The 19,841-nt window shown below is 37.9% G+C and overlaps 1 protein-coding gene across 1 annotated transcript; it reads left to right on the plus strand.

Moving 5' to 3' along the window:
- Positions 1-10,425: 10,425 nt before the first annotated feature.
- Positions 10,426-11,382, plus strand: LOC121158037 (histone H3.3A). Its single transcript, XM_040982603.1, has one exon. The coding sequence runs from the start codon at positions 10,532-10,534 to the stop codon at positions 10,940-10,942; it is 411 nt and encodes a 136-aa protein (XP_040838537.1). The 5' UTR covers positions 10,426-10,531; the 3' UTR covers positions 10,943-11,382.
- The last annotated feature ends 8,459 nt before the right edge of the window (positions 11,383-19,841 follow it).

The raw sequence follows: 19,841 nt of genomic DNA on the forward strand, positions 1-19,841 counted from the left end.
GCAGACTCTAGTATCAGATGTACTTTATTCTTTCATAAATCAATCTTCAATATTCTTCAAATCATTGATGTCACTGAGCGCCCATAAATATTTGAGACAGAAAACAAAAGGGTATATTCTATTATGTTTGCATTGGAGATCTCATTTTGTTTGTTCTGGTTTCTTGTTTTGTCTCAAGAAGGTAAGAGATGGCCAGGCAAACATGCAGAATCCCCTTCCACTGCTTCACTCCTCAGATGCCAACAGCAGCCAGAGCTGGGCCAGGGTGGAGCAGGATCCAGGACTCCATCCATGCCTTCCAACTAGGTGGCAGGGATCCAATGACTTGAGTCACCACTGCTTTGTAGGATCCACATTTACAAAAAACTAGTAATAATAGCCAATATCAGCAACAAAATGCAAGGACTCCAACATAGGCAGTCATCTTAACTTACAAATATTTATATATTATAAGTTTTAAATTTATTTTTATTTATATTAACTTATAAATATAATTATATTTATATAATATATTCATACATTATTACTATATTATTAATCATATTTATTCATATGATATATGATTCATATATTATACCTTATTGTGTTTATGTTAACTTACAAATATTTATATTCTATATAAACATATATATAGAGAGAGAGAGAAAGAAATATGAAGGAAAAGGAAACATTAGCATGTACTTTAAATAGCACTTTTTCTATCTTCTGAACAAAAATTCATCCTTTCTTAATTTTTAAGCAGGACCTGCCAAATGCATAGTCAGCCCTGTTCCCATTTAAAGCTGGATCCCTCAAGTTCCAGGAACATGATTTTCATTTTCCTGTTCTGTGCCAAGGGTAACATCTGGCATTCATCAGGTACTCAACAAGTTTTCTCTGATTCACGATAATTTAATTCAAGTTATTTTATGTCTTTTGTGTAATCTGTATCTCCATAGCACCTTAATATCTACAAATTCATGTCTTCATTCTTACAGAAGATAAACTGATATTAATATATGCTGTGAATTTGTGATGCTACGTGGGATCATTAGGTATACATATCAAGAAAGCTGATATCCAAACATTTTAACTTTTAGTTATTATTCTTGGTTGAGATTACTGCTTCAGCCCCTTGCATCTAAAAGGCCATTAATCAAAATGTTAATTTAATCAATATTGTATTTAATAAACTGTGAAAAGTAAATTAATATCAAGTAAGCAGATTCTTTGCACTATACGCTCTTCTAATCAGTCTAGCGTCAGCACACTCAGAATTAAGCCCTGCTTCCACCAAGGAGAATGCACTTAAAGAAGCCTTGGACTGACTTCACCTCGCTTGGACTTGGACTCACTGTGAAAGTAGAATATGAATGTTATTACCATTCTTGGCTTGTCGACTTTCGAAGTGTTTATCATTTTTAACACCTGTGGCTAAATGCAGACAAAATAGAATTTGGTACAAGCAGATGTCTTTTAATAATGAATTTTTTCCAGAACATTAGGTCCTAAACAGCTTGTTTTTTTTTTTTTTTCTGCAAGCCATGCTTTCACTTATTTGAAATATAGGAAACATGTTTAATGATGGATGCATGAAGACACACAAAATTACACAAACAGACACGTGTATAGATAAACATCTACACACATAAAATTCACAACGCAGGCACAGATTCATTTAATCATATACACACCAGCAGACACATACGTGTCTACATGAGCATACAAATAAAAATAGAGAAGCAGAGGAAAACACGTGTACATATAGACAAGTAAACATCAACATATATTGCTGAGAACACAAGCAGAAAACACAACCATTCACTTGCATAAAGCTACACATCCATGTACGCACAAACCACTCGTGCACACCTACACATTAATGCATGCCTAATGCAAAAGTACATAAGCATATACTCGCCAATGCACACACATATACAGAGACGCAAATGCACAGGCACATGTGTGCACACACATCATTTCTGCAATTTGCCTTTGGCATTGAATAGAATTAAATCAAAGGAAAAAATTTCAATGAAATACTAGAGCAAAAGAGGGATACACAAAGAAAAAGAGAAAAAATACACCATTGCTTAGTCAAATATATAACCTGCCTTTTCCCTTCTGAAAGTTACAGTATTATAGTTCAGAATTATATACATGTTTCCTAAGTGTCTATAGAGTTAAATATAAATGTAACAGCTTATGTAATATTTACACACAAAATTGGCATAGATGTGTCATTATGCAGAATGTCCCTTTATTTTCTCAACACATTGCAAATATACAACAGAATCACCAAGATGAATTCAGAGGAGAGTTTATAAGACACTTATTACTGTAAGGAGAATAAAACTGCCTCCTTTTTTCTCCAATCTTCCAGCAGGTTTTTTTCTTTCAAATTTATAGACACATATGTATCTTAAGAAAAAACATCTGCTTCTCAACTTTCAACAAGTTAACTTTTCAAAAATCCTTCCCAAAGTTAGAATACTACCACTGGATGGACCAGCAGATACTAGCATCGTGTATGGTGCCAATTTGAGTTCCAGCTGCTCCACTTTGAATCCAGCTCCCTGGTAATCTAACTCCTCGGTAAAGCAGCAGGAGATGGTCCAGGTGCTTGGGTGCCTGCATGGACACAGGAGACTCAGATGAAGCCCCTGCCTCCTGGCTGAAGCCTGGCTCACCTCTCTGGTCATTGTGGCCATTTGAGGAATGAGACAGTAGATGGATGAATTCTCTCTCTATCTCCACCCCCACCTCTGCAATCTACCTCTTAAGTAAGTAAGACAACTTTAAAAACAAATATTGCCAATGAAAAATACATTTGGTTTGCCTAATTTGACAAATATCATAGCTTTTTGGAGCATACCTCCAATGTGCTCAGAACATATACAGCCTAACAAAACCCTTTCTATGATAGGATGATGACTATGTGGTATAATTACGGTACATTAAAAGTGAACAAAAGCGCGATTTGATGGGTACATTTTCACATCAACATAAACCTGAATATTAAATTGAGGACTGTCTCCCCTCTCTTTTCCCTTCTTAACGTTCCATCCTAGCTTTGCAATTGAGTCCGGATTATGGCTGCCTTTCAAGTGTCTATGTGTGAATATTTAATTTTTTTATATTGTTGTGCCCTGTTCTTCAGATGACACAACATTCAAGAGAATTACAGTAAATGTCAAAAGTGTATGTCGGAGCTATATGAGGGGTAAGAACTAAATGTTAAGGCCAAGTGATCACTGTCATCTTATAGAATCTGCCTTCTCGTCTACTGTTTTAGAGGGTGAGTTCTGGCTTTAATAAGGTGGAATGATTGGGGCCTCAAGAGAATTCAAATACCTATTTTGGCCATTCTCAGACCTAAGTAACATGGATAATAAATGTAGATCTTCCCCTTTTGTATGACTTTCAGATTAATCACTCAATACCTCAAATTTTCATCTCACTTATCCATAAAGACCTATCCTTCATTCATATTTTTCTTACTAAATGTTATTGGTTAAAAATCTCTCTAGAATAGTCACTCATTCCTCAGTGTTATGTTGAATATCAGAACCCTTTACTTTTTTTTTTAACTTGTAGAAAATATTGCTATTTCTTAAACACAAACACACATCCCGATTTGCTTTACAGGGCCAATAGGATTCCCACTGATGAACTTAGTGCTAATAATTTGCCTGGTACTTGTTTTACCATCTGAGATAGACCTGCCCATTAACTAAGAAAAGCTCATGTGTTTTATCATGCTGACTTAACAGGTGTAAAATCAAAGGGCAAAGAATGCATCTGTTACATCTCTTTCCTGCTTCTCTAATCTCCTCCCATCAACACTTATCCCAATCTTGTACCCTTCTTTGACTCACACACCGATATGCACACGTTGTAGCCCCTTGTCATTGAGAACTACAGCTATGTTTTTGGAAAATATGTGAGTTATCTGTATTACAGCCAAATGCTTCTCTCTGTATATGCTTTGCAGAAGAATGAATAGTAAAAACTGGAGAAAAGTCTACGTATTTAGAGTAAGAAAGTAAAAGTGAAAGAATGATCATTTTTGTGTAATAACTAGACCAAGCATTCCCAAGCTTATGCACAGTAACTGCAATTTTTAAAAAAAATTGTTTTATGATACAGCTCCATAGATTCTGGAATTTTCCATATCACCTCCCCAAGTTTCTCCCCCTCACTGAAGTTCCATATATTATTATAATAGTATACTCCTTCCTAAGCAGACATAAGTCCATTGCTGTGTTATTTAAATGTATCCCATTGCAGGTATGAACAATGACAGAGAGTCCAGCAGTTTCATTGGGAGTCTATTTTTGATTTAGGAGTAGAGATGCACATTGCATTTCTCTTCACATCTGCATATAATAGTCTCTACTGCATAGTTACTATACATCCCCTTAAATGAAAAGCCATGAAATAAAATCAACAACAGACAGAAAAACAGAAAATTTACAATGAGGTTAAATAACATGCTCCTGAATGACCAATGGGTTGCTGAAGAATCAAAAATTTAGTAAAATACAATTACTTTTAAAATCCAATAATTATCTTTTAGTAAAATAAGGATATAAATAAAAACGTTTTTAATGTTTGGGAACTTTTCAGAGGAAGCCCCACTGCTTGGCATAACCGAATAAAACCATAGCAAACCCATGACTCCTGATGGCAATATGGGCAATGCAAAGAATTACCTTGATCTTGAACAAGAAAGTATGTATGGAAGGGACACATTAAGAAGCAGAGCAGATATTAAGTGATTTTAGTCAAAATAAAATATTTCAATGATTTAAGAAAACCCTTTTAGCAATATTAGGATCTCATCAATGAGCTCACTTTGTATTGTTGAATATATTTCCTTCCACAGGCATGTTTTTGTCATGTTAATAATGACTCACCTGGAACATTAGCGGGCTGATTCACTAATAAAGCCTATCATTAGGCTATTTTAGACTCCTCAAGCAGACATCTCATATTTCTAATTCAATAAAATGTCAAATAAAGTTAAAGTTTAAGGAATCAGGGCTGAGAGGGATTATATGCCTTTAATTATATGCTCACTTTAAGTTTACTTTCAATACTCAGAAATGTTCAGCTTTAAAATATGGGCTTTGCAAAACTATCCTGACAAAACGCTTCTTTTCCTCTCCAGAGAACGCTTGATTTTTTTCCTTTTCACCGGTGCAGTTTTAGTACTAGTCTGTATGATCAGAAGAAATAAATGAAGATACCTTTTATAGATTCATTACAATGACATTCTTTGAATTCCAAATTTACGTTTTTGAAAATTTACCAAAAACATTTGACAAGTATTCTTTGTGCTTTGATATATATTAGACGGAAGGTTGTGTTCGACACAAGTTTCATAGGAAATGAAGGATTCTGTAGTCATTTTAAATACAATGAAGTCAATGGCCTTTACAAGAAAAGACATATTTGTTAGCATTTAGCCAGGATTGTCAAGAATAGAGGATCTAGGGCTGGCAGGTTAAGATGCTACCTGTGATGCCAGCATATTATATGAATGCTGGTTTGAGTCCTGGCTGTTCCACTTCTAATCCAGCCCCCTGCTAATGTGCCTAGAAGAGTAGCAGAGAATGGTCCAAGTAATTGGGCCCCTGCACCCATGCGGGAGACCTGAAAAGCTCTTGGCTTCAGCATGGCCCAGGCTCAGACATTACAGCCATTTGGGAACTAAGTCAGTGCATGGAAGATTTCTCTGTCTCTTGTCTCTTCCCACCACCCCTGTAACACTACCTTTCCAATTAATGAAATAACTTTTAAAAAGGAGTGGAAACTCTACAGCATCTTGGAAGGATAAATCTGAGATTGTGTGGAAAAAGAATTTATAGACTCAAAAAAGATCACTACTGTCTATATAAGGCAAAACCATAAAATAAATCAACTAATATCTGAAAACAAATGAAGGGACCAGAACTGTGGCTCAGCAGAGGCTTTCACTAGCAACACTGTCTTCACAGGTGGGCACTGATTTGAGCTCGACTAGTTGACTTTTGACCTAGATCCCTGCCAGTGTGACGGGGAAAGCCTCAGAAGATGGATTAGGATTTTGGACTCTTCCTCCCCACGTGAGAGACCCGAATGGTCTTCCAGATGCTAGCATTGGCCCAGCCCAGCCCCAGCTGCTGTGCCCATTTGGGGAGTGAATCCTCAAATGGAAATGTTCTCCTCTGTGTGTGTATGTGTGTAACTCTGGCTTTTCAAATAAAGAGATATGTCTTAAAAAAAAACTGAAAAAATGGAGCTTACAGTTTGCTTAAAGAAAGTCTAAAGTTAAAAATTATGTACAAATACATTTTCAGTTTTCATTGTGGAATGCAATTACATTCTAGTATTTTACCACTTTAGAAGTCACTTCTAGCTATTTGGAAGCAAAAAAATCAATGATGTTTGTGAGCTTTCTTCCCCATTGTCCTTCAGTCTGCAGAAGTGAGGATTCTGAGAAAAATGTGGCAGAAGCATGATGAATGTTTATTTAGGAGTGTGAAAGAGGTGTTATAATATGCCTGAGAATATGGCCTTTAGCAGAATGAATGGGTGAGTAACAGTTTCTAAAATATGTGATAAAATATCGTGTCCATGAAAGATGAACAAAAGATGAATAGAAAGCTGCCATTGGAAAAAGGTGGGGCATATTCTAAGACAGGAAATCATAAGAAGGTGCAGAGATGTACACTTGTGAACACAAGTGGTTCGTATGGCCCTAACAGATCCATATGACTCAAAGGCTGCAATCCAAAGGCTGATCTTCAAGGGTGACAGTGGAGGCAGGGAAAGCAGGGCTATGTTGGAATCAGCCCCGAACCAAGACAGCAAATGCACAATTCCAATTTGCTATCATCTAGAGCCATCTCCAAATTACACAAACACACAAAAATATAAATGTTTAGACACAAATGTCTATACATTTTCTGTATGTGTATATATAGAAAACTTTATAAATATATGTCTGTGTGCATATATATTCGTAAGGCAGCATACATATATTTTACTGAAGAATGTTCCAAGTTCACCAATTAAAATGCCTACATGAAAGAGTTCACCAATAATTATCTTCTCTGTATCATTTTTGACTCCTTTTCTCAGTAGCATAATCACATTTTGATTCCTCCTGATTGATCTGACTTTTTATTGTATTCTTCATATGACGAACACCTTAAATGAATCTCAGAGTTTTTTGCATCCTTTCTTGTTATTTGTAGTCCCACTGAGGAGTGAATCTAATCAAGTTAGGAAAATTAAAAAAAAAATACTCCTGATGCCTTAGCTGACACAGAGTGTGGCCGAGTCTTCTTTATTTTCACCTCCGTGGCATGCTTTGTTGTCTACAAGCAATCGAATTACATCCTGTTGCTTTGTCCAACCTAGCAGAGGACATCTTTCAGGACTGGGTGTCACATGGCTTGTGTAGCAAATGTGTTCATCAGGGCGTTCCTTCTGACCCATCAATTTGCACCCTACGTGACCATCCATTAAAATAGGAATCGAAATCTTTGCAAGTGACTGTCAAAATCCCTACACAGAGCAGCATTTTGTGAAACAGTCAAAATCATAGATAAATAAAAACAGCTTTGTGCAGCAAAATAGAGAAATTATTTCTTATTGGATGATAATGGGCATGTCATCAGCATTTTGTTCTCGAAAATACCAGCTCAATTGCACTTACCTTTCTTTTTTCACATCTCAGCTGTGTTTTGTGCCACTCATCATCTGTATTTGAAAGATATCTTCCGATTCCTTAAGCAGGTTATTAGGTTTTCAATAATATGATAAGAGTCTGTTTGTTTGAAAAACGGAGAGGCTCTTCAAGATAGACTCTCCCATTCGGTTCCCTTGAAGGTAATCATTTGTTGAACCAAGAACAAAGGCGGCACCGAGACATGACTAAGGCTTAGAAAATGTGTTCAGAAAAGTTCCCCAAATGCCCACTTTTAGGAATCAATGATTTAACACCGACACCCTGTCTTGCTGGCACCCATGCCCAGGGTCATCTGATTATGTCTATTCATAAATGACCAAATTAATCTCAGTCCTTTTAAAAGTTATTATGTCTGTAGAACTCAAGAGTACACGATTAGTTTACTGTCACTCCTAGAAGGTTCTATTTTTCTGGTAGTAACTGATAAAGAAGGGGATTTCTCAAAGTCAATCACTCAAAATAAAGAACTTAAATCCATTTAGCCTACCTCTGGGAAGCAGATCTGCATTAACCTAGACTACGACTTCTCCGGCAACAATGAGGTGTAAGAGAGGATATAGTCACTAGTGATTTCTCTAAGTGATACAGTGAGGGGACAGAGACAATGAGGCACAAACAAAATGGGACTTGGGATTAAGGGATCTTCCACTCAGCCATGTGAAGAACATTGAAAATTAATGCGGTATTGTTTAGTGAGCAGCTGTCAAGTTATTGTAATTTGCAAGATGATTTTTCCCCCTTTCTCCTTCACTGCAGGCATATTAGAAATGGCTTCATTTCTGAGATATGACAAAGTTAATCCTATTTTGAGTTCTATTTGAAAAAAAAACACACAACACTTTAAGCTTGTTTTGCATTTGTCAAATAAGCCAATGCATTCAGCGTATACTGAGTACCACTGAATGAAAGACCCGACGTGAGACATGAAGGTTCCCTCGAGCTGTGGAACATTTTGGCAAGTTAGGAACAGAACAGAACATGTATTGTTCTCTTGCTGAGATACAGGAGATACGCACGCATAAGGTGCTAGGACAAGACTCTGGCTGACTACTTGGATGGCTCTAAGGTAAAAGAGCAATGACCTTGAGGCAAAGCTAAGACGAACCCACTGCAACTGGCCTTCTGCTAAGCAGGACCTGTGTCCCTAAGGGGTCTTCCAAAGCCCTTTTAGGAAAAAATCCAGAAACAATCCATGCATGGAAATACTTCCGTCTACTATAATAACTATATCATCGTGTACGTAAGGTACTTCAGAAGTTCATGGCAAAATGCAATGAACGTATTTTGGGGGAGCAGAAAACTTGAAATACATACTTAATTTTTTCATAACATTTGTTTTCCATGAACTATATTTTATCCTCATGTACGTAGATTTCAGAAGTGTCCATATTCAAATAAAATTATCTTTTACTTCCACTTTTCATAAACTTTTAAAGTGTAACTATTTTTAAAATAATTTAATTCTGTGCGCAGGAGCAAGAGAATTATGTTTTATATTGTGACACCCAGTAGTGTGTGGTCTCTTGTACAAAGTATGTATTTGAATAATTGACTCAGAAAATGACACACATTTTAATCTACCAAAATAAGATCTTGAAGACATTGTTGACGCCGCAGTACTCAAGTGCTAAAGAAACACACAACTGAGCCTATCTGTGTGATATAACATACGGTTCATAAGTTAGGAAAGTGTAGAAACTGGGAGTCCAAGGTGGGCAAGTAGGAAAATGCCCACACCTTTGTTTATTGCAAATGTAGGGTTGTCTAATTCATAAGAGACGAAGGCTTTCTATGTGGCAGAGTCTGGGCTAGGTAGGGTAAGTCTCACAGAATGAAGTATGAAAAACTAAACAAAAAACCTTTCCATTTATTTCTGGGCAACTGCTTTTATGCCAAAGCTGCAGAATCACAAGTCCTTTCAAGTCCATAAGTTTTCCCCTGTATTGCTTTGCTAATAATAACTTTGTCATTATAAGGGATGCACTGTAGCCTCAAAAAAGAAATCTCATGATTGTTCCATAGTTCATCTTTTGGAAAGACTCATTTACATATTTGAAAGACAGAATGACAGGCAAACACACACACACACACACACACACACACACACACACACACACGGCTATTGAAAACTATCTTGAGCCAAGCTGAAGTCAGGAGGCCAAAACTCTTATCTGTCCAGTGTGGGTGGCAGGGTGACTCATGCTAAAAACTTTATCAAAGGAATTTCGTTTGGCCTTCACAACAATACTTTTTCTCATGAAATTATACTCAAGGGGGGAAAAAAAAGTGAAGCTAAACTAAGCTAAGTCACTGGGTCAATAACACGTCCTCAGTAGTACACTTGGGACTTCACTCCAAGTGATTTCTTGCACCTGCTGTACACTGCTGCCCTCAGAGAGACAAGACCTCGGGAAGACAGCAAGGATGCTGTGATACGAAGGCAAGGGACAGCACAGTTGTTTTTTCTGGCTTCATATTTATACTGTTCAAATTAAAGAGATTCGAAGAAAATACTCAAGTTTCTAAACATAGTGATTAAACATCTATACCGTACACATAAAGAGGCAGACACAGGAATCCTAGTACCTTAAATTTATAAAATATTTGCATTTAGTGTTGGCTACTTTTATATTAATCAGCATATTTTGATCGCACTTTGAGAATATCCCTGTTATGTTTTATTTTAAGAAGCAGTTACAGTGTTCGCAGTCACCGCCGCGCCGACGTCGCTCTCAACGCCAGCGCCGCCTCTCGCTCGCCGAGCTCCAGCCGAAGGAGAAGGGGGTAGGTGAGTAAGGAAGTACTTGCACCATGGCTCGTACAAAGCAGACTGCCCGCAAATCGACTGGTGGCAAGGCTCCCAGAAAACAACTGGCTACAAAAGCCGCTCGCAAAAGTGCGCCCTCTACTGGAGGGGTGAAGAAACCTCACCGTTACAGGCCTGGTACTGTGGCGCTCCGTGAAATTAGACGTTATCAGAAGTCCACTGAGCTTCTGATTCGCAAACTCCCCTTCCAGCGTCTGGTGCGAGAAATTGCTCAGGATTTCAAAACAGATCTGCGCTTCCAGAGTGCAGCTATTGGTGCTTTGCAGGAGGCAAGTGAGGCCTATCTGGTTGGCCTGTTTGAAGACACCAACCTGTGTGCTATCCATGCCAAACGTGTAACAATTATGCCAAAAGACATCCAGCTAGCACGCCGCATACGTGGAGAACGTGCTTAAGAATCCACTATGAGGAGAAACATTTCATTCTCAAAACAAATTTTTTTTTTTCCTCTTCTTACCTGTTATATTGGTAGCTCTGAACGTTTAGGGGTGTTTTTTTTGTTTGTTTTTTTTTTGTTTTTTTTTTTGTTTGGTTTTTTTTGTTTTGTTTTGTTTTGTTTTTTTTCCCCATGGGGTCAAAAGGTACCTAAGTATATGATTGCAAATGGAAAACTAGGGGACAGAAATCAGGTATTGGCAGTTTTTCCATTTTCATTTGTGTGTGGATTTTTAATATAAATGCGGGGACGTAAAGCATTAACGCAAGTCAAAATGTTTCAGTGAACAAGTTTCAGCAGTTCAACTTTATAACAATTATAAATAAACCTGTTAAATTTTTCTGGACAATGCCAGCATTTGGATTTTTTTAAAACAAGTAAATTTCTTATTGACGGCAACTAAATGGTGTTTGTAGCATTTTTATCATACAGTAGTAGATTCCATCCATTCAGTATACTTTTCTAACTGAGTTGTCCTACATGCAAGTACATGTTTTTAATGTTGTCTGTCTTCTGTGCTGTTCCTGTAAGTTTGCTATTAAAATACATTAAACTAAAAAAAAAAAAAAAAAAAAAAAAAAAAAATAAAAAAAAAAAAGAAGCAGTTACAGAGAGGCAATGCAATTTCCTTTGGAGGGGCAGTGTATTAGGAAAGGGCAATAATTCTTGTAGAATACAGTAAGAATAAATACAATTCTCAATATTATTTCATGTAGCATCACACTGAGTACTCAGTGCAGTAAGTGAAAGAAACTCTCAGTTTTATTCTTCTATGTAGTTCTTCAATTTTTTTCACTAATTCATTTCTTTTATTTGTTTGAAAGTCAGCAAAACAGAGACAGATGAGTCTTCTTTCTGCTGGTTCACTCTCTAAAATGCCTGTAAAAGCCAGCCTGGCCACCCTAATGTCAGTAGCCAAGCACTCAAATTCAAGTCTTCCATTTGAGATTGGCAGTCTCAACCGCTGAGTAATAGGAAATGCCTCCGAGGTACATAAAACCAAAAGTAGAGGCAGGAATGGAGATGAAACATTCCCATATGAGATCCTATAAGAGCGTCCTAAAGGGCATCTGAACCAAAGCAAACCCTCACCCATATGCCTTTTGCTATAAAATGAAAGTTATTCTTTTGTCTTCTTTCCTACCTCCTTCTTGGTGCATCATTGCCACCATTCTATTTGTTTGTTTTCTGTGTTGGCCCCTTTTCCGTAACTACAAAGAGATACCAGAAGCAGTCTAAGTTATTTAAAAAATAAAAAGGAATGCTACTTAACTTACAATTGTGTAAGTTCAAGGGCATTGGCATCAGTTCAGCTCTTGTGAAGACTTCAATACAGATAATATCATAATACAGAGAGTATGTATGTCAGGGATAGATCAGATATCCAAAGAAATAGCTAAAAAGAGGCTGAGGAGTGACCAAGCTTGTTCTTCCATAATAATCCTTCCATTGCATGCCCTAATTCCTTGTGAGAATCTGTTCTAAATGAATACATATTGAGGACCTTCCACCAGGCCAACCCCTTCACCTCACATGAGACCTTGGGAGACAGATCTCATCCATAGCTTTATTATTTCCTTTACAAATCTATTCAACAGCCATCAAGTTGGGCTGACTAAGCAAGGACGAGATTCTGGACAGGCTGTGAGTGGCACCCAAAGTGATTATGTAGGGCACAAGCATTTGGGAAAACGGAATGAGGAGGCAGAGGTGGTTTGCACAACGTGTCAGAGTTCAAATGAAGGCAAAAGGCTTATTTTGCAGGGATTGAGCAGGTGGCAGCAGAAGCCCAGCTTAGTGAGAGTTGTGGGGCAGCAGTTTAGGCCACCCCTTAAGATGTCCACATTCCCTATTACAACAATACTCTGAGCCCCAGCACATTGGCTTCCAGTGCAGCCTGCTGTTAATAGAAGACAATGAGTCAAGTGACTCGATTCCTGCCATCCATGTCAGAGATCTGACTTAGTCCTACAGAGCCCTGGATGCTATGAGCATGTGGGGGCGTCCCAGGGGATGAAAAACCTTCTGTTTCTCTCCCGCTCTACCTTTCAAGCATTTAAAAAGAAGCTGTGCAGTAACCAGAATCATCAAGTAATCAAAACTATTACACACAGAACTGGGGCAAACTGAAATTATTTATCACCTAGAAAGAGGCAGTAACAAGAACACAGCAATATTTCTGTCATATTCTGTCCTAAAATATTGAATAAAATGAATCTAATCAGGGGGAAATATCAGAAGAACTCAAATTGAGGGAAGTTTTATAAAATCACTGACCTATAATCTTCAAAAATGACAAGTTCATGAAAGCCAAGCAAAGACTAGAGAACCCCACAGCTAAAGAGAGACTAAATCGAGCTGACAACTAATGCCATGTACGGTTTTAAACTAGATTCCTTTGTGATAAAGACATTAGCCTTAGATAGGAAAAAAAAAATGTGTCAGTTTTACTTTTCTGACTTTGAGGGCTATATTTTGATAAGAGAAAGTATTGGTTGTAGATATTAAACATTAAAGAGCTCAGGGTAGCAATGCAACAAATTGCTACCTTACTGTCAAACAGTTCAAAAAAAGATATTGCATGTTCTTGCAACTTTTGTTGAACGTTAAATTCCCTCATAAAACAACCAGGTTTTAGTCTGGCATTAAGAGGACTAAATATCCCATCTCCAAAGTATATTTATTCTAAGCCAGCTTCAAAACTCAACCTAAAATTCTAAACTCGTCTAAAATTCAATACTCATTTTTTAGTATGGACCATGGTTGTACAGGTTGAAGATAATGTTTCATGAAAATATTAAAATGTCTTATAGATCTAATGGAAGGGTTGGGCTATTTTATGAGTGAAAACGAAATAGAAATACACTACACATACAGATCCTTCCAATCAGAATAGCTGTTGTCATCATCATCAACATCATGACCATCATCCCTATTTAGTAAGTAGTTCTATTCTCAGAACTTAGGATAAATAGGTGACATTTGCACTCATAGAAATCTGAACTTGAACTAATACTTTAATTACCAATGTTGTTCAGAGAAATCTCCCTATATATATATATATATACATATATATATTTAAGATTTATTTACTTTAATTGAAAAGTCAGATTTACAGAGAGAAGGAGAAAAAGCATTCCCCAAATGGCCACAACAGCTGGAGCTGAGCTGATCCAAAGTCAGGAGCCAAGAACCTCCTACAGGCTCCCACACAGGTGCAGGATCCCAAGATTTTGGGCCATCCTCTACTACTTTTCCCAGGTCATTAAGCAGGGAGCTAAAAGGGAATTGGAGCAGCCAGGACACAAACCAGTGCCCATATGGGATCCTAGCACAGGCAAGGTGAGGACTTTAGTCACTAAGTTACCATGCTGGGCCCACTTCTTAATTTTTTAAACTTTTTTCATCAGTTCCCACAACCTCACCATGTCCTGTGCTTTCATGCAATGACTGTCTTTCAGCTCTTAGGAATATCCAATTGGGGGCTGGCATTAAGGTACAGTGAGTTAAGGCCCTGATTGTATACTGGAATCTCATATCATAGTACCACTTCAAATCCATGCTGCTTGGCTTCTGATCCAACTAAGGTACTGTAGAAGGCAGCAGATGACCCAAGGATATGAGTCCCTGCCACTCACAGGGGAGACCTAGATGGAGTTCCTGACCCATGGTGTCAATCTGTCACTTACCTCTCCATTCCTCTGCCTTTCAAATAAACAAAGAACACATTTTTTAGAAAAGAACATCACACTGTTTCCAGATCCAATGAATCACACACATCTTCCCTCTTTCTGGAGCACACCTTTGCCCTTACTTCCTGGATAACTATTGTTACCTCAGAGTCCCATTTAAGAATTAAGTTCTGTTTAGGCCCTGATCATTAAGCTATTATGTTTCTTAGGTTTCTTTTATAATAGAATACCTTGAAAATAACATCATTTTTTTCTTTTGCTTTATCTCAGCCAGGACGACAACCTTGTTAAATTCGATGTTCATGTCTGGCAAATCCTATTGTATTGAACATTGTGTTCCTGGGATACATCCCAAGCGCCAGCATTTACTAGGATGTTTATAAATAATGGAAGGAGTCATCAAATGAATGAGCCAAGCCCAGCTTCAAACACTTGAGTTTCATCACATCCGTGTTTCACAGCCAACCCTACAATGTTGATCGCAAGATAAATACAGCCAGGTCTCTGTATCCATTGGTTCCACATCTGTAGAGTCAACCAACTGTGGAGGAAAATACTGAGGAAGCAAGTCACACTGACTATGTACAGACTTCTCATCTTGCCACTACTCCCTATACAATACTAAAACACAGTGTATCTTGTAGAAACAATACAGATCCGATTTAAAACATTCAAGATGATGTGTGTGGGATATGTTCAAGCTATTTTGTTTTTTGAAGACTTAGTTACTTTTATTTGAAAGGCAGACTTACATAGAGAAGGAGAGAAAGAAAGAAATCTTCCGTCTGCTGGTTCATGCCACAATGGCTGGAGCTGAGCCTGTCAGAAGCCAGGAATGGAGCTTCCTCTGAGTCTTCCACATAGGCGCAGGGGCCCAAGGACTTGAGCCATGCTCTGATTCCTTCCAGCAGGAAGCTGGAGTGGAAGTGGAGCAGCTGGAACTATAGCCAACATCTGTATCGGATGCCAGCACTGCAGGCAGATTAGTCTGTAGAGCCACCATGCTGGCCCTATATCATGCCATTTTATAGAGAGGATTTGAGTATCTGTCAGGGTTTTTTTGTTTTTTGTTTGTTTTGTATCTACATGTAGAGTTCTGGAAACAGTTTTCTAGGGATGTTAGGAAATACTGTTGTAATATCACTGTTACCATAAGCAGTCAGTGCTGATTCCAAACGTTAGGTATCAGAGGATCCTGATTATTCTCAAAGGAAGACTCATCCTTTCCAGGCATTAAACATTAAGGAAAGAGAGTAAAGGAGACTCACCCTGATTATGCAAAGAAACATGTTAGATGCAAATTTCTAGTTCCCAGTAAAAGATGAATGATTGCTTGGAAAGAAAATAATTGTTTTGGCACTACATACTGTTGTTATTTGTGTCACATTATTTATAAGACTAATGTGCATAATATTCCTAAGATTGTACTATAAATTAAAACAATTCAGAAACATACTATCTGCAGACACTTTTGAGAAGATTTGGTACATTGCTACATGGCTGATTTTAGTTAAGAATAGGGTCCTTGCTCAGAGACAAATATTTTAAGGTTAAAAATAAATAATCTCCTCATTGTCACAACAGAGTGATGGTAAAGCAATGGTGAAGTTATATGACATGACAATATCCTAGCGGTCTTAAGTCATTTAATTGGTCACATGATCTCAAATGAAAGTGCTACAAGTGGAATTACAACCCAAAGGTGTGGTTCAAACTCCAGCATATTGTGGATTTGCTATAAAACTTGGGGTAAATAATTTACCAAATTAAGCTTCTTTTCCTCATCTGTAAAGTACGGATAATAATGACCCTTATTCTGTGGTATGGTCTGAACACTTTTTCCTCTCATATTCTCCCTTTAGGCTTCGTACACTGAAGCCTAAATCCCAATGTGACAATATTAACCAGCAGGTCCAATGGGCAATAATTAGGTCACGGAGTCTCTATCCTCATGAATACAGTCAGAGCCTCTAATGAAAACGACTCCAGAGTTAGATGATAGTTTTAGATGGTGAGGTCACTTGTAGAGGGTTCCCATATAGACTAGAAAGCAATTCTTCGTCAGAATCCAAATATGCTGGTACTTTGATCTTGGAATTCTCAGCCTCTAGATCGAGGAACAATACATTTCTATTGTTTCAGAGCCACCATGTTTATAACATCTTGTTATGTCAGCCTGAATGGACTAAGATGCCTTGTAAAGTCAATTAAATGAGATAATACGTCTAACAATGTTTAATGGTGACCACATGGAAAACCTCCAACATATAATGATGGAAGACACGTAACTGACTTGGATGAACCCATTTAATCACTTGTTAATGAGTTTAAAGGAATAGCTATTAATAGTAGCTTAATGCCTCGAGACAGTCATCTTTATGATCTTAGTAATAAGGGGGAAAGTGATTGCATGGTCTTATTTGATGAATGTGATACAGTGCATGGTGAGAAACACATGTTAGGCCAGAAATTACCGAGGGCACAAAGTCATTTTCCTCTGGTCATGGATGAAATCTTCCTGAATGGAATTCAAGGCAGAAGGTGAAGCACCTAACCTGCCACAGCTCAGCGACATGCACCTGATGGAGCAAGACAGCATCCAGGATCCCTGCCCAGCAGATCTCAGTATCAGCACTGTTTTGCTCATGGGGGAGTTGCAACTTAGAACTTCAGCAGCTTCCGTACTAGTAGAAAACCCCCTGCGACAGGGACACAGGAAATACTGACATTCTACTACCCCAATGCCACCAACTAGGAAACTTGGTTCTATTCATTCATCTTCTGGCAAAAGCCAGTGATGCTGGCAAAGAATATCAACTTTCAGTGAGTGTAATAATGCTCACGTAAAACAAGGGGCCCTTGAGTGCAAGCATCTTCTCTGGGTCTGCTGTGAGCTAGAAAGTCAAAATGATCCCCAGGAAGTGTCTTCCCAGTAGCGATTTCCAGGCCTCCCGTACCCAGCAGACTACAAACATGGTCTATCTACTCTTTCCTGACTTGTTGCCACTCTTGCCTCAGGCCCCTTTGCAAGGTGCACTGACTCCGTTTTACTTTTGAAGAACTTATTCTGCTTTCTTATGAGAGAAATATCTTCGCACCAAGACATTACAAACAACAGTTACTACAGCCACTGCTGCTGCTACATACTGAGTATCTACATATCAAGAGCGATGCTACCTGCCTGAGTCACATTATCCCTTACCTTTAAAATAACTCTGCAGATGGAGAGTGTTAGCCACATGGTATTGAGGTAATGGGCATTGTCCAACTCGCACAAATCTGAGAATGAAACCCTGGGTTAATTCGTGTCTAGCTGACTCCAGCACTATGCATACCACAGTTCACACAGGTTTATAATTATCCTAATATTCTCTATAGTCATTATGATTAGGGTAATTAAAAGCTCATAAGTCCTTTGACAAGTCACAGTCAGTCATTATTTTCTTAATCTAATGGCATCTGAGACTTATATTGTGTAACGTAACTTTGCACATGCATTTCATGTGATTAACTTCTTCAGGTCACACATCAATCTTTAGTTTTCTGCACATGTAGTTTCCACTCTCCAATATTTACAGCTCATCTAGATTTATTCAGATATTAGACCCTGAATTTTGTGAGACGTACACTAATTTTTTTCTCTTGTATTATAGCACTGGTTGATGGGAATAGAACCTTACTCCGTCTAAGTCTAACCAGGCCAGAAATAAGGAAGAAAATCTAGTTATATGTTTTTCCTTGCTTTGTTAAACCACCTCCTCCTATACCCAACTGTCCATTATGATTCCTTTAAAATTCAACTGCAGCTTTGGAGCTAGCATTTCAGTTCCCCTCCCTTACTGGGTTATGCACTGATTTTGAAGAATTTGCCTGCCTAGCTTCAACTAATACGTTGTTAAAGTTTTCTACTTTCCAGTTTAATTGTTATCTCCGTCGTGCAAAACAAAACAACAGCACAACAAAACACAGCTGGAAAAGTCTACATTTTCTTCATAAAAACTAATGGCCACAAACCCTTCTAAATGCTTAGATAAAATTGACTAACAAATTTCAGGTGCTGTATCGTCAGTGAGTTCTACCACAGGACAAACATCAGTTTGAACGAAGAGGAAGCAAAAATAGAATGTGAGGAAAGGAGAAAGGAGCAACACAGCAGCTTAGGCAAGGATTGGCTCAGGAAGGGACAGAAGTGACTCCAAAATCTTAGAGGTTTTTACGTTATAAATAAGCGTTATCTAGTATATAACTCCAGGCTTATGAACCTCAAATGATCTGCTTCCACTTTTGCTACTCTTAATTTATGCATGATGGGTAAACGGGTGGAATGGAAATGTTTGCAGTGTTCAATAATGAAAATAAAATTGGCATCCACTATCTAGATTCTTCCATGGGATGCTAATGAGAAGTCAGTGTTCACAAAAGCCTCACCTGAGTATAATGAGAGATTAGTAAACTAGATTGCATTGCCCCTTGAAATTATGCATTTGAATTATCTCTCCCTATAACGCCAGTCTTTCCAAATGACACATTCTATAGAAGGCCAATAACTCATTTCTGGCTCCCTGAAGGTTTCTTTCCCTATCTCTGAACCCAAAATGCATTCCTCATAAATAATATTTTGTTAGTGTGGGATCTTAGGCAAATTTGAATGGTTGAAATTGGGATGTGATTTGATTTGAAAAGAGTAATGAAGTTATTGTGAGTCCAAGGATAGAAATGAATTTTATAGCAAAAAAGTCTGAGACATTTTTTTGCATAAAGTAAATGACAACCTTTGGTTTCTTTAATTACAGTCCGAATCAGAAAAACCACAATGGAAATATTAGGCTCCTTTTAACAGCCTTCAAATTGAATACTGACCCTTCAATCTCATTTTTTCCTCTCCTCCAAAAGCGCAAGAATAGGCTTTTAAAATAAAAGAATGCCTGGCACATATTAGCTATTGTTATTACCATCTTTACAAGCATCATATTGTGAAATCTTTACAAAAACTTGGCTGCGTAAAAATTATTATCCTCTCCAGCCTTATCATTCTGCTACTTCATTGTCCTACCAATTGCAGAGGTGAGATTTGAACCCAGAGCTGATGAAATGCAGGGCCAGCTATTATAACCACTGACTGAATACTTAGAGTCAACCACGTTATGGGTTAGAACAGGCTGAGGC

The sequence above is a fragment of the Ochotona curzoniae genome, unplaced genomic scaffold (assembly GCF_017591425.1).
Source record: "Ochotona curzoniae isolate NIBS_2020 unplaced genomic scaffold, NIBS_Ocur_1.0 contig_3622, whole genome shotgun sequence".
Taxonomy (NCBI): domain Eukaryota; kingdom Metazoa; phylum Chordata; class Mammalia; order Lagomorpha; family Ochotonidae; genus Ochotona; species Ochotona curzoniae.

What these genes read in the sequence shown, in the direction of transcription:
- LOC121158037 (XM_040982603.1), top strand. Translation starts at nt 10,532, where the DNA reads ATGGCTCGTACAAAGCAGACTGCCCGCAAATCGACTGGTGGCAAGGCT.